This window comes from Nomascus leucogenys, chromosome 7b (genome assembly GCF_006542625.1).
Source record: "Nomascus leucogenys isolate Asia chromosome 7b, Asia_NLE_v1, whole genome shotgun sequence".
In the NCBI taxonomy this organism is placed as follows: Eukaryota; Metazoa; Chordata; class Mammalia; order Primates; family Hylobatidae; genus Nomascus; species Nomascus leucogenys.
This window is the reverse complement of record NC_044387.1, coordinates 52,655,637-52,669,237: the sequence shown is the minus strand read 5'-3', so window position 1 is coordinate 52,669,237 and position 13,601 is coordinate 52,655,637. Positions and strand designations below refer to the sequence as shown.

The following is a 13,601-nucleotide window of genomic DNA, read 5'->3' as shown; positions in this document are numbered from 1 at the left end:
CAGAAGCAAGGGAATTGCAAGTCAGGTTAAGAAACAAAGGCTCAGAGAGGTTGGGCGCTATGTCCAAGGTCACACAGTTAAGAGCTAAGCAGCTGCAGAACTGTAAGACTCAATAAGGGTTCTGTTGCCCTACTCCTAGCCCAGATACTTGCCAATTCTCATTTCTCTCTATCTCACACACACACACACACACACACACACACACACACACACACACACACACCAGCTGCCAGCTGCCAGGGGAGATCAAAGACCCACAGCAGACAAGTTGCAAGTCACACTTTATTCACTCTCTGGGAGGTCTGGAGGGTTCCTGGGCAGCAGACCTGGGTCCTGGGAAGGAGGCATGGTGGGGAGGGCACTAGTTGGAGGGGTGTAAGGAACCACATTAGTGCCACTGCATGTCGTGGATGCGGCGCACAGACTGTACCTGGGGGTGACGGGCCCCAAAGTCGCTGCTGTCCTTGTAGTCTCCCTTCTCCAGCAGGTACTGCAGCCTGCGGTAGCCGGGGTACTAGTAGCCAACCCACCTGCAGGGCCAGAGGTGAGGGAAGGGTGAACCGGGGGGACAGGAAGACAAGCAGACAGAGAGAGAGGCAAGGGGAGAGAGATAGAGCATCCATAAGCCACTAGGAAGGGTGAAGCCTCCCAACCATTGCCACTTCCCAAGGGTAAGCAGGACACCCTTTCCACCCCACCCTTCCAGCACTGAGCCTCTGCTTTCTTCCTTCTCTTGACGGGGAGCTCACTGCCTCCTGAAGCAAATTTTGACTGAAGGCCTGTACTGTACTGTACTGGGGTCAGAGCAAGGGGGTGATATCTTAAGCTCACTGAAGCTTAGAATAAGCCAGGCCTTTGAACCATCTCCCTCCACTCCTATCCCACCTCCAAGCCCAGCTACAAGGTCAAAGAAGAGTTGGGGGAGGTTCCAGGGGCTACTTAATGAAAGTGCTGGTCTTCTCTCCAGAAAATGTCACGCAGGCCTGGCCTGCAAGGACCTGCCTGGCCAGTCTCTGTGGACACCTCCAGCTCTACTTCGCATTCTTATGCTCCCACATCTCTGCATTCCAGCCACCGTGGCCTTTGTAGTTTCTCAGATCTATCAGGCTCCCCCACCACACACACCACAGGGCCTTTGCACATGCTGCTCTCATTGTCTGGGATGCTCTTCCTTGGCCTCTTTACCCCTGCAATTCCTACTGTTCCTTGAGATCTCAGCTCAAGAATCTTTTCTCCAAGGAAGTAGCTTAGATTCATGTGGATTCTTAAAGTATTAACAGTTGCCCCTTCTAGACTGTTGGCTACACAGGGCAGAAGCCAGATCTCTTTAATCTCCTTCACCCTGGGCACCTAACACAATGCCTGGCATATGGCAGCACTGACAGACTGAATGAATGAATGAATGAATGAGGGAATGAAGGGGAATAGAAGCACACAACTTTGCACACTATTTTAGGAGTCTGACAAACCCCAAGAAGCCATTATGTTTGGCTAAACTGGTTCTGTTGTGGGGAAAGAGCCTTAATTACTAGCACTTGCTGATTTCTGCTGTAAATGCATCCTGTGGCTGGTTTCAAGCTACCAATGATTAGTCAACCAGTTCACACAAATTCTGAAAATTTAAGAGTCAGTTCCAGTCCAGGCGTGGTGGCTCATGCCTGTAATCCCAGCACTTTGGGAGGCCGAGGAGGGCAGATCATGAGGTCAGGAGTTTAAGACTAACCTGGAAAATATAGTGAAACCCTGTCTCTACTAAAAATGCAAAAATTAGCTGAGCTTGGTGGTGGGCACCTGTAATCCCAGCTACTTGGGAGGATAAAGCAGGAGAATCACTTGAACCTGGGAGGCGCGGAGGTTGCAGTGAGCCGAGATCATTCCATTGCACTCCAGCCAGGGCAACAGTGCCAGCCTCCGTCTCAAAAAAAAAAAAAAAAAAAAAAAAAAGTCAGTTCTTACAAGCTGGTATAAGCTGTTTCCAGCACACCACTGCCCAAAGCTCATCTGTGGACCCCCATGGAATCCAAATTTTTTACCATGAGAAATCCCTCATTGCTGATGGCCAGGGTCGATGTGCCCAGGAACTTCAATTCAGTGGAAAATGACACCTCCTGTTCCCAAACTTAGGGACACACGCAGTCAAAGGCAGCATGGGCTGGTCCTCCTGCTTCTCATAGCTTTCAGACTACTCAACTCATTCCTTCCCTCCTGCCTCAACCTAATCCTCCCTCTGCCTCAACTTGCCCCTCTGACATACATGTCTTGCTCACTGGCGCTGAGGTTAAGGCCAAGGTTTCTCCACTCCAAAAGCATACCATTTCCCCAAAGGCAGCTCTAGAAAGAAATTCAGAGGCTGTAAGCCTCCTGTGGGCAGAGAATTCCCATTTACTTTCCAGTGGGAAGCCAGGGGTCAGCAGAGCACACTGATCACCAATGTGTACAGGGCAGAGCAGGACTTAGGACCCCAGAGTCTCAGTTCCTGGGGCAGGGTGAGCCAGGGCTGGCAATGCACTTACGTGCCACTCTGCACCTGCACAGATGACACCTTCTCCTGGTAGCCATGGGCGTGGAAGCTGGGTACATCGTCATCTATGATTCCCATCTTCTTCCCGGTGAAGTTGGGATTTTCATAGAGGATGATCTTGTGCTCTTGGCTGTCCTATTGGCAGAGGATGGGGGGAAGTGAGTATGGGTGAGGGGGCCCAGGGTTGGCCTTCCCACCCCATGCTCATGCCCCAGAGTTGGGATCAGCATGTCCCACACATCACTCTCTGCCCAATGCACCTACCACGTGTCTATGACAACTGCTGTTGGATCACAGCCATTTGTTAAGTTTCTACTGGGCCATTTTCATGTAGCAGACACTCTGAGATGCTACACTTTGGGGAATATTTGATTCTGAAATGTCACTTTTCCTCCATGCCTCAAGTTTCTCTTTTAGAAATGGCAGCTACGATCTACCCACCCACCCTCACGTGCACACCCACACATGCACACACACATGCACAGGCTAATTGTGCCTCTAATAGGCACCTGAGATATTTTGATTTTTCTTCATTTCTACATCTCTTCCCATCCTCCTGTTTCTATGACATTTTCCTTAGTTATCTCATCTAATCCTTTAAACATAAAACCTTATCCCTTAGACATAAAATCCTTTTATGCCATTTGGCAGATGAGAAAAGTGAGGCACAGAGAGGTCAAATGACATGCTCAGAGTCAGAGAGCTGGGAGCAGCACAGCCAACATGGGAACCTTGGTCTGTGGAGTGCAAAGTCCAGTGTTCTCCAACCTTCCAGTAGGTCCTGGGAGGAGCCAGACTGGGCTTGGAGGGTTTGGGAGTGTAACTGAGCAGTGATGGGCCCTGTCCCCTCCCCGACAGCTCACACATTCACACACTAGTAAGAATCAGGATCTCAGAAGCACTGAAAACTCACACTGGCACGAGTCTTGAAGAAGAGCTAAACCACCTTCTCCTCCAGCCCCAAACTCAGAATTCCTTGTAGTATTTCTGATGGCTATTGGTTATTGAGCAATGACTCTGTGACAGGAGTTGCCCAACCCTGGGTTGGGCACCAATCACATAAAATAGAATGTGAATAGTGTCCTCTGGAGCATTTCATAGTCTTGTGAATGGAGCCCCCTTAATTTGCGCAGTGTGACAACCCTCAAGCTAATAATAAGCACATCGGAATCTCAGGACAGTAGATACCAATATGCCCACTTTACAGATGAAGAAACTGAGGCTCAGGGAAGTAAAATGACTTTTGCAAGGTCACCCAGTGAGGAGGTTCCTCACCAATCCGAAGGGGCACAATGCTAGAGGGGCAGGCTCCTTCCTGGTCCCAGGACCTCCTGCTCCAAGGTGGCAGAGAGAGAAAGTAGGATGATGGCAGGGGGCTCACCACTTTGATGGGCCTCAGGCTGCTGAGTCTGTCCTCTGGCTGCTGGTCCACCAGTCCCAGTGGGCGTACTCGCCTTCTCAAACACAAACTGCTCGCCCTTGCAGTTGGCCTGTTCATAGCCCACCCAGCTGCCATGGAGACAAAGGGGGCAGGTCAGTTCCACTCCAAGCTTCCTAAGGCAGAATCCTGGCTCCTGACGTTGACCCCTAGAGTTCACTCTTGCCCAGCCCAGCAAGATCTAATAGCCCCACACAAACCTTAGCACAGCAAATCCAAGTGCAAAATCCCCTCACTTATCCAGAACTCAGTGCTCTGCTGCCTTTACCCACCTGGAACACAGTTAAGAAATAAGAAGGCAGTCTAAATAACGGCCCAGCAACAAATACCAACATATAGACGCCATGCACTAAAGCCAATAGCATGCTGGTAAGTTAATAGCCAACTCTCAAAAAACAAAACAGAAATTAACACTCTTGATTTGCAGCATTCACCAATTTCCATGGTGTAAATGCTCCCACTGTGGCAGATTTCAAGCTATCAATATGACATGGCTGCAAGTGAAGTTAGGAAGAGAGATGTACAGTCAGCCTTCACCACTGAGAACTGACTCCAGAACATCGCTGTGCCCAAAGCCCCTCTCTTTGGATCTGTTTCTTCTCTTGTTCCTGTTGTTAGACTCTGCCCAGACTCTGTTTCTGTAGACCCACATTAGAAGAAAAATAGTACATTAAAGAGGATGGGATGGCTTTCAGGTCGGGCATGGCTAATAGAGGAAAGCAGAAAACAGGAGAAAGAAGACACAAATCTCAAAATGATTAGCATTCTGGGGCCAACCAGTGCAGAGGCGAACATTTCAGAGGAATGATCTAAGTCATTAACAAAAGAGGAGATCATGTTTATTATCCTCTTTTGGAAGAGTAGTCTTGATCCAGCAATTCTACTTCAGGCAATGGGTCCTTAGAAAACAGCTGTCAACGGGCTGGGCACTGTGGCTTATGCCTATAGTCCCAGCACTCTGGGAAGCTGAGGTGGGCAGATCACCTGAAGTCAGGAGTTCAAGGCCAGTGAAACTCTATCTCTACTAAAAATACAAAAAATTGGTCAGGCATGGTGGCTCATGCCTTTAATCCCAGCACTTTGAGAGGCCGAGGCGGGCAAATCACGAGGTCAGGACTTCGAGACCAGCCTGGCCAACAAGGTGAAACCCCATCTCTACTAAAATACACAAAAATTAGCTAGGCATAGTGGCAGGCACCTGTAATCCCAGCTACTCAGGAGGCTGAGGCAGAAGAATCGCTTGAACCTGGGAGGCGGAGGTTGCAGTGAGCCAAGATCACGCCACTGCACTCCAGTCTGGGCAACAGAGTGAGACACTGTCTCAAAAAATAAAAAATAAAAATAAAGAAAAAGAAGACGTTCAAGTGACCAACTGACATGAAAAAATGTACAACCTCACTCATCATCAGCAAAATGCAACTCACAAACACAATGAGATAGCATCTCACGCTGGTCAGAATGGCCATTTTTCCAAAGGCAAAACAACATGCTGGCAAGAAGCAAAGGAAAGGGAATGCTGCTACACTCTTGGTCAACGTGAAAACAGGTCCACACTGTGGAAAGCAGTGTAGAGATTCTCAAAGAACTTAAAACAGAACTACCATCAGATCCAGCAATTCCACTACTTGGTATCTACCCAAAAGACAATAAATAATAAATCCTTCTATCAAAAAGACACATGCTCTCGTGCATTCATGGTCGTGCCATTCACAAGAACAAAGCCATGGAAGCATCCTAGGTGACGAGCAACAGTGGATATGATTTTTTTTTTAATGTGGTGTATACACACCACAAAATACTACGCAGCCATAAGTAAAACACACAACCATGTCCTAAGCAGCATGGATAGACCTGGGGATTATTATGTTTAGCAAACCAAGGCAAGAACAGAAAACCAAATACTGCGTGTTTTCACTTATGAGTGGGAGCTAAACAGTGAATACAGTTGAACATAAAGATGGAAACAACAGACACTGCGGACTATCAGACGAAAAAAGGAGGCAGAAAGGGGGTGTGGGCAGAAGAACCACCTGACAGGCACTTTGCTCACTGCCTGGGTGATGGGGTCAGTGGCCACAAGCCTCAGTGTCATCAAAGGTTCACGTAACTAACCTGCAATTTAATCAAAATAAAAGTTGATTTAAAAAAAAAAAAAAAAAACAGGGCTGCCCTGGGCACACTGGCTCCCGCCTGTAATCACAGCACTTTGGGAGGCTAAGGCAGGCAGATCACTTGAGCCTGGGAGTTCGAGAGAAGCCTGGGCAGCATGGCAAAACCCTACCTCTACAGAAAGTACAAAAAAATTAGTGGGGCATGGGGGTGCACACCTGTAGTCCCAGCTACTTGGGAGGTTGAGGAGGGAGGATCACTTGAGCCCAGGAGGTTCAAGGCTGCAATGAGCCAAGATAGCACTGCTGAACTCCAGCCTGGGTGACAGAGCGATAACCTGTCTCAAAAAATAATAATAATAATAATAGGATTAGGATCTATTATAGATAGATAGATAGATAGATAGATAGATGATAAAACAAAACCTACAGTCATCCAGGCAATCACTGACTGGCATAAATATAGAAAGACAACCGAATGGACAAAATGAGGGAGCCAAGTAATCAACCCAAAATTATATTTAGGGCACACATTTTTCAAAAGCATGCCAAGGCACAACAGTTGAGAAAACTGGGTAGTCATGTGCAAAAGATTGAAATAGCACCCCTATGCTGCCCAATACACAAAAATCTACAAAAAATACATCGAACAGTTAAATTCAATCCTGAAAGCAAAACACTCCAAGGAAAAAACATGGGATAAGCGTATATTTGGGGGAAACTTGACCCTGTGCACACAGGTTGCAAAAAGAAAAGGAAAAATTAGGGGGAAAATACGCATAGACAATAAAATGGCTTAACAATCTCTTTTTTTGGATGGGACACTGAAATCACTGCTAACAAATGCAAATATAAACCTGAGAGACTAAGTACAACATTAGAGCCGCTGCACAGGACAGAACAAATGAACGCAAAAAGAAGGCATCTTAGACCGGGCATGGTGGCTCACGAGGTCAGGAGTTTGAGACCAGCCTGGCCAACGTGGTGAAACCCTGTCTCTAGTAATAATACAAAAATTAGCCAGGCACGGTGGTGCGTGCCTGTAATCCCAGCTACTCAGGAGGCTGAGGCCGGAGAATTGCTTGAATCTGGGAGGCGGAAGTTGCAGTGAGCTGAGATTGTGCCACTGCACTCCAGGCTGAGTGACAGAGCAAGACTCCATGGGCGGGGGAGAGGGGGCAGAAAAAAAACAAAAGCAAAAACAGCATCGCAAAGATGAGAAGAAAGTTTACGGAAACATACAGCTGATAAGACCTTGTTTTCCAAAAGGCACAAGCTACTAACACTAGTAACCAGCAAAAAAAATAAACAAAAGAGAAACTAGTAACCGAACCAAAATTGGGCAAAGAGCCTGAATAGACTTTTTGGCAAAGAAGACATAACACTGACTTTATCATTACAAAAATGTGGTTAACATTACTACTCCTGCAAAAAATGGAAATCAAAACCATACACAGAAAGCATCTCTTATTTGAAATGAATATGACAAATAAAAATACAAACACAAATGCTGGTGTGAATTTCCAGGAAAAAAGAAGTGTTCATGGGAGGGTCAATTACTAATACACTATGGAAAGCAGTCGCAGATTCCTCAAAAAACTCAAAGTCCAATACCATATGATCTATTCATCCCACTACTAGCTATACAGTGAAAGCAAATCAGTATTTTGAAGAGACATCTGCCTTTCCATGTCTATTGCATCACTAGTCACAATAGCTAGGATGATGGAATCAGCCTACCTGTTCACCCACAGATGAAGGGATAAAAAAATGTAGTACATATATACAATGATATACTCTCTGGTCATAAAAAATAATGCAATTTTCATATAGGGCAACACCAATGAACCTAGAGAACATTCTGTTAAATAAGCCAAGCACAGAAAGACAAACACTGCATGACCTCACTTATGCTGAATCCAAAAACTTAACCTTCAAGAAGCAGAAAGTACAGGAGTGGTTTCCTGAGGCTGAGGGAAGGAGGGGAGTATAGGAGGGACTGGTTATAGAAACAAAGTTACAGTCAGTCGGGAGGAATACATTCCTGTTCCACAGCTGGGTGACTCTGGTTACAATATTGTATTTTTCAAAACAGCTAGAAGGGAACAATTTTGAGTGTTCTTTTTTTTTTTTTTTCAGACGGAGTCTCGCTCTGTCCCCCAGGCTGGAGTGCAGTGGCGCAATCTCGGCCCACTGTAAGCTCCGCCTCCCGGGGTCACGCCATTCTCCTGCCTCAGCCTCTCTGAGTAGCTGGGACTACAGGCGCCCGCCACCGCGCCCGGCTAATTTTTTAGTAGAGACAGGGTTTCACCATGGTCTCGATCTCCTGAACTCGTGATCCGCCAGCCTCGGCCTCCCAAAGTGCTGGGATTACAAGCGTGAGCCACCGCGCCTGGCTTGAGTGTTCTCACCACAGAAAAATAATACCTGTAGGAGGGAATGGTTAGGCTAAGTACCCCGATTTGATCATCACCAAAAATATACATGTATCAAAATGTCCCAGATGAGGCTGGGCAAGGTGGCTATGTGTAATCCCAGCACCTTGGGAGGCTGAGGTGGGTGGATCGCTTGAGGCCAGAAGTTCGAGACCAGCCTGGCCAACGTGGCAAAACCTCGTCTCTACTAAAAAATACAAAAATTAGCTGGGCATGGTGGCACACACTTGTAATTCTAGCTACTTGGGTGGCTGAGGCACAAAAATCACTTGAACCTGGGAGCCAAAGGTTGCAGTAAGCCAAGATCATGCCGCTGCACTCCAGTCTGGGCGACAGAGCGGGACTCAGTGTCTCAAAACAAAAACAGAAACAAAAACAAAAGAGTCCCAAATGAGAAAAAAAGTCCCAGTATACCCTCTGTTTATATGCCTTATCATAGACAAAACATTTAAGAAGTATAGGCCGGGTGCGGTGGCTCACGCCTTAATCCTAGCATTTTCGGGGGCTGAGGCAGGTGGATCACGAGGTCAGGAGGTCAGGAGATCAAGACCATCCTGGCCAACATGGTGAAACCCCGTCTCTACTAAAAATACAAAAATTAACTGGGCATGGTGGTGAGCCTGTAGTCCTAGCTACTTGGGAGGCTGAGGCAGGAGAATCACTTGAACCCGGGAGGCGGAGGTTGCAGTAAGCCAAGATCATGCTACTGTACTCTAGCCTGAGACTCCATCTCAAAAAAAAGGGGGGGGGGGCCGGGTACAGTGGCTCACACCTGTAATCCCAGCACTTTGGGAGGCCAAGGCAGGCAGATCACAGGGTCAAGAGATCGAGACCATCCTGGACAACATGATGAAGCCCCATCTCTACTAAAATACAAAAAAAAAAAAAAATTCAGCTGGGTGTTGTGGCATGCACCTGTAGTTCCAGCTACTCGGGAGGCTGAGGCAGGAGAATCGCTTGAACCCAGGAGGTGGAGGTTGCAGTGAGCCGAGATCATGCCACTGCACTCCAGCCTGGTGACAGAGCAAGACTCCGTCAAAAAAAAAAAAAAAAACAAGTTTAAATACACAATGATAATATTATCATGGAACCACAAACAGCCCTGAACTTCTAAGGAACCCTGAGAAATACAAACTAAGTTGGAGGACTCACAATTCCTGATACCAAATTGCGTTGCAAAGCTGTAGGTAGCCAATATCCCAATACACATGGTCCTGTGATGTGCCACTGTGCTCCAGCATGGTCTGTGAGAGTGAGCTGTCTCAAAAAAGAAAAAGATTGTGAGAAAATAGGAGGGAATCATAGAAGTGATAACTGGTTGTTATCAAACATATACACAGAAAAAAAAATTCCAAATAGCATAAAAAATACATATCCAAACTAAAATCGGGCAGAAAACCTGAATAGACATCGCTGCAAAAATGACATAAAATGCACAAACATGTAAGAGAAAAGGTCCTCAACATTACTATTCATCAGAAAAGAATGTACTCCAAAACCACATTCAGATACCATCCCACACCTACTGGAATACATGTTACTGAAAATATCTTAAAAATTAAAAAGAATGCTGATGTGGATTTGGATAAAGGGAAAATCTTATGCATTGTTGGTGTAAAGTTAAATTAGGATATACACTATGGAAAAAAGTTGTAGGCCAGGCGCGGTGGCTCATGCCTGTAATCCCAGCACTTTGGGAGGCCGAGGGGGGCAGATCACGAGGTCAGGAGATCGAGCCCGTCCTGATTAACACAGAGAAACCCCGTCTCTACTAAAAACACAAAAAATTAGCCGGGCATGGTGGCATGCGCCTGTAGTTCCAGCTACTCGGGAGGCTGAAGCAGGAAAATCACTTGAACCCGGGAGGCAGACATTGCAGTGAGCCAAGATCACGCCACTGCACTTCAGCCTGGGCAACAGAGCGAGACTCTCTCTCCAAAAAAAAAAAAAAAAAAAAGTTGTAAATTCCTCAAAAAAATTGAAAATGCAACTACCATATGATCTAGCAATCCCACTACTGGGTATACCGCCAAAGCAAATGAAAACAGTATCAGAGTTCGCAAAGCCTCAACAGGGATAGCAGATTTTCTTCATTAAATGGTTTGAAAAAACTGATGTTTTTATGAAAAAGAATGAAACAGGACCCTTCTGGTATACAATACACAAAAATCAACTCGAAATGGACTCAAGACCCAAACGTAAGACCTGAAATTACAGATCATCATTAAATGTCTGTAAGATAAAAAGAGGGGATGGTGGAGCACTTAGTTTTGGGGCAACTTGCATCTAGGCTCACAGTTTGGAAACAGGAAAAGAAAAAAAGGAAAAAAAAGAAAGCAGAGGGACAAAATATCGTGGAGAATGGAATGGCTTATGAATATATTTATTTTTCAAATTGGGAAAGCGAATCACAAGTAACAAAAGCAAAAACAACCACGTGGGGCTACATCCAACTGGAAAGCTTCTGTACAGAAAGGAAGCAATGAACCAAATGAAAAGGAATCCTACAAATGCGGAGAAAGTTTGGGGGGAGCATATATCTCCTAAGGGGTTGTTATAAAAAATATGCAATACGTTAACAGCGCTAAGCAGCAATAACAACAAGATAATCAACCCCAAATTGGGCAGGGACCCTGCACAGACATTTCTGCACAGGTGACATAACACTGAGCAGCATGGAGAGAACCAGGTCCTCAGCATCGCCGTCATCAGGGGCAAGTCCCCGTCAGGCTCGCACCAGGGTGTCCCTCCCCCCTGGTCAGGTGGTCGCGACCGGATAGACAGGAGGGGACACAGGCTTCTCTGCGGGTGGGGGATTGGTGGGGGAGTCAAAGAGTCCCGATGGCGGGAAGGCAAATTTAAAAATTCATCAAATCCTGGAGGCAGCTGGCATCTTTTTTCCTCCGTCTGAGGCCTGGACAGGAGTCGGCCAAATACCCAGGCCTGGCCCCCTCTCCCACCTGGGCCCGGCTTCCCCTTCCTCCTGGGGCTTTCCTCTCTCCCTATCTATATAGGACAAGTTCCCTCAGAAAAAGTCCTCAAACCCTAAAAATACCACAGTCTGCTACACTTGCCATCCTCAAAAGCCCTCAGGGAACAAAACTAATGGTAAAACAAATACTAAAATACTATAAGAGAAAGAGGCAAACTAGTGAGATGAGCATAAAGGGAACGTTCAAGGAAACAAGCTTCCGTACTCACCGTGTAGAAAAAAATGCCCCGGAGAAGCTGAGCTGCACGCAGCTCCCGCCTAAGCAGTCAGGGCCACAGACAGGAGCTGTTTTCTCCCCAGGACGGGGCTCCAAGTTGTCCCCAAGCCGCCGCGGTGCCCCCTAAAGCGGGTCCTGAGGGAACCGGAGTCGCTTTCCTTCTTCTCATCCGGGACTCCACGCAACGCACGCCACGCAGCGTCTGCGGTGAGAACACGCATGCGCACCACGTGGGGCAGAAAAGGGGGTTTCAGCGCCCCCTGCCAGTCACAGTGCACAGTGCAGGATGATCCACCTCTTGGTCAGCATAAGCCTCATGTGGACCTCCCCCTGTGAAGCTCCTTTTTTTTTTTTTTTTTTTTGAACAGGGTCTCACTCTGTCCCCCAGGATGAAGTGCAGTGGTGCAATCACGGTTCACTGCAGCCTCAACCTCCCGGACCCAAGTGATCCTCCCATCTCAGCCTTCAAGTACCTCCGAATCTGTTTGCTCCACTGTTGGGTGCATATGTATTCAGGATAAGTAAGTCTTCTTGTGTGTGTATATACGTGTGCGTGTGCTGTAAATGGGAATTTATAGGGAGAAGTGGCTCACCTAATTGCAAGGCAAAGTCCCATAGCAGGTCATCTGCAAGCTGGAGAATGAGAGAAAGCAGTAGTGTGGCTCCCAGGGGAACCAGCCGTGTGGATTTGTTTATGTCCAAAAGCCTCAAAACAATGGAAACTGACAGTGCAGCTCCCAGTCTGAGGTCCAAGATTTGAGAATCCTTTGTGTTTGCTGGTGCAAGTACCAGAATACAAAGGCCAAAAACATGGAGTTTCAAGTCCTAGGACAGGAGGATAGGAAAAGGTGACCCTCTTCCAGAGAGACAGAGTAAGCATGAACAGGAAAGCCAAGCAAGCTGAATGTGCCCTCTTCTCTATCTTCTTTGTTCTAGCTCAGTGCATGGACTCTGGAGCCAGACCACCTGGGGTCACATCCTGCTCCAGCCACTTATAAGCTGGTGACCTAAAGCAGGCAGTGAATCCTCTGCGTGTTTCGGCTTCTCCATCTGCAGAAAAGTACCTTCTCATCAGAGTTGCTGAGTGGATAAAATACAGATTAATATACATGAGGAACTCAGAACAGTGTCTCTGTGTATGGGTAATACAAACACATGTACACACAACTTCTATCCAACTGGAGACCACAATAAAATCCTCCATTTTGAACAATACCATAATCCCCATTTTGTCCCATACACCCCCCACCCACCTCCTCAGTTGGATGATCCCTGGAGAAAATATGGAACCATCTGTATTAATGCAGTTCTCTCTCTCTTTTTTTTTTGTTTTGAGAGGGAGTCTCGCTCTGTCACCCAGGCTGGAGTGCAGTGGCGTGATCTCAGTTCACTGCAACCTCCGCCTCCCGGGTTCAAGCGATTCTCCTGCATCAGCCTCCCAAGTAGCTGGGATTACAGGTGCCTGCCACCACGCCTGACTAATTTTTTGTATTTTTAGTACAGACAGGATTTCACCATTTTAGCCAGGATAGTCTCAATCTCCTGACCTCATGATCTGCCCGCCTCAGCCTCCCAAAGTGCTGGGATTCCAGGTGTGAGCCACCGTGCCTGGCCGGCACCAGTCTTCTTAAGGCTTTACCTGAATTCAATGTTAGCCCTATATCATAAGAGGGGCCATATTAACATTTGTTTTTTGTTTGTTTGAGAAAGAGTTTTGCTCTTATTGCCCGGGCTGGAGTGCCATGGAGGGATCTCGGCTCATTGCAACCACTGCCTTCTGGGTTCAAACGATTCTCCTGCCTCAGCCTCCCACAAAGCTGAGATTACAGGTGCCTGCCACCACGCCCGGCTAATTTTTGTATTTTAGTAGAGACAGGTTTTCACCACGTT

The 13,601-nt window shown here is 47.0% G+C and overlaps 1 protein-coding gene across 5 annotated transcripts; it reads right to left on the bottom strand.

The window, feature by feature from the left end:
- Positions 1-264: 264 nt before the first annotated feature.
- On the bottom strand, positions 265-11,903 carry LOC100603268 (beta-crystallin B2-like). 5 transcript variants are annotated; one of them, XR_004030981.1, is made up of 6 exons: positions 11,704-11,903; positions 9,655-9,759; positions 4,160-4,231; positions 3,903-4,030; positions 2,514-2,656; positions 265-530 (listed from the first exon to the last, which is right to left on the bottom strand). XR_004030981.1 is itself a non-coding variant. In XM_030815998.1 (4 exons), the coding sequence occupies exons 2-4, from the start codon at positions 4,017-4,019 to the stop codon at positions 515-517; spliced, it is 276 nt and encodes a 91-aa protein (XP_030671858.1). In that variant the 5' UTR covers positions 4,020-4,030; positions 11,704-11,903; the 3' UTR covers positions 265-514. The 5 variants fall into 5 exon arrangements, 2 of the variants coding, with proteins under 2 accessions (XP_030671858.1, XP_030671857.1); XR_004030980.1 differs by lacking the exon at positions 4,160-4,231 and adding an exon at positions 1,840-2,331; XR_004030979.1 differs by lacking the exons at positions 4,160-4,231; positions 11,704-11,903 and adding an exon at positions 1,840-2,331 and having other exon boundaries at positions 9,655-10,202.
- Positions 11,904-13,601: the final 1,698 nt, after the last annotated feature.

Bases quoted from the DNA above. Each gene is read 5' to 3' on its own strand.
- LOC100603268 (XM_030815997.1), bottom strand. From the start codon at position 9,805: ATGATTCCCTCCTATTTTCTCACAATCTTTTTCTTTTTTGAGACAGCT. The intron at 4,031-9,654 runs GTGAGTCCTCCA...TCTCCATGGCAG, and splicing joins GCAATTTGGTATCAGGAATT to CTGGGTGGGCTATGAACAGG. The intron at 2,657-3,902 runs GTGAGCCCCCTG...CTCTGCCAATAG, and splicing joins GCCTGAGGCCCATCAAAGTG to GACAGCCAAGAGCACAAGAT.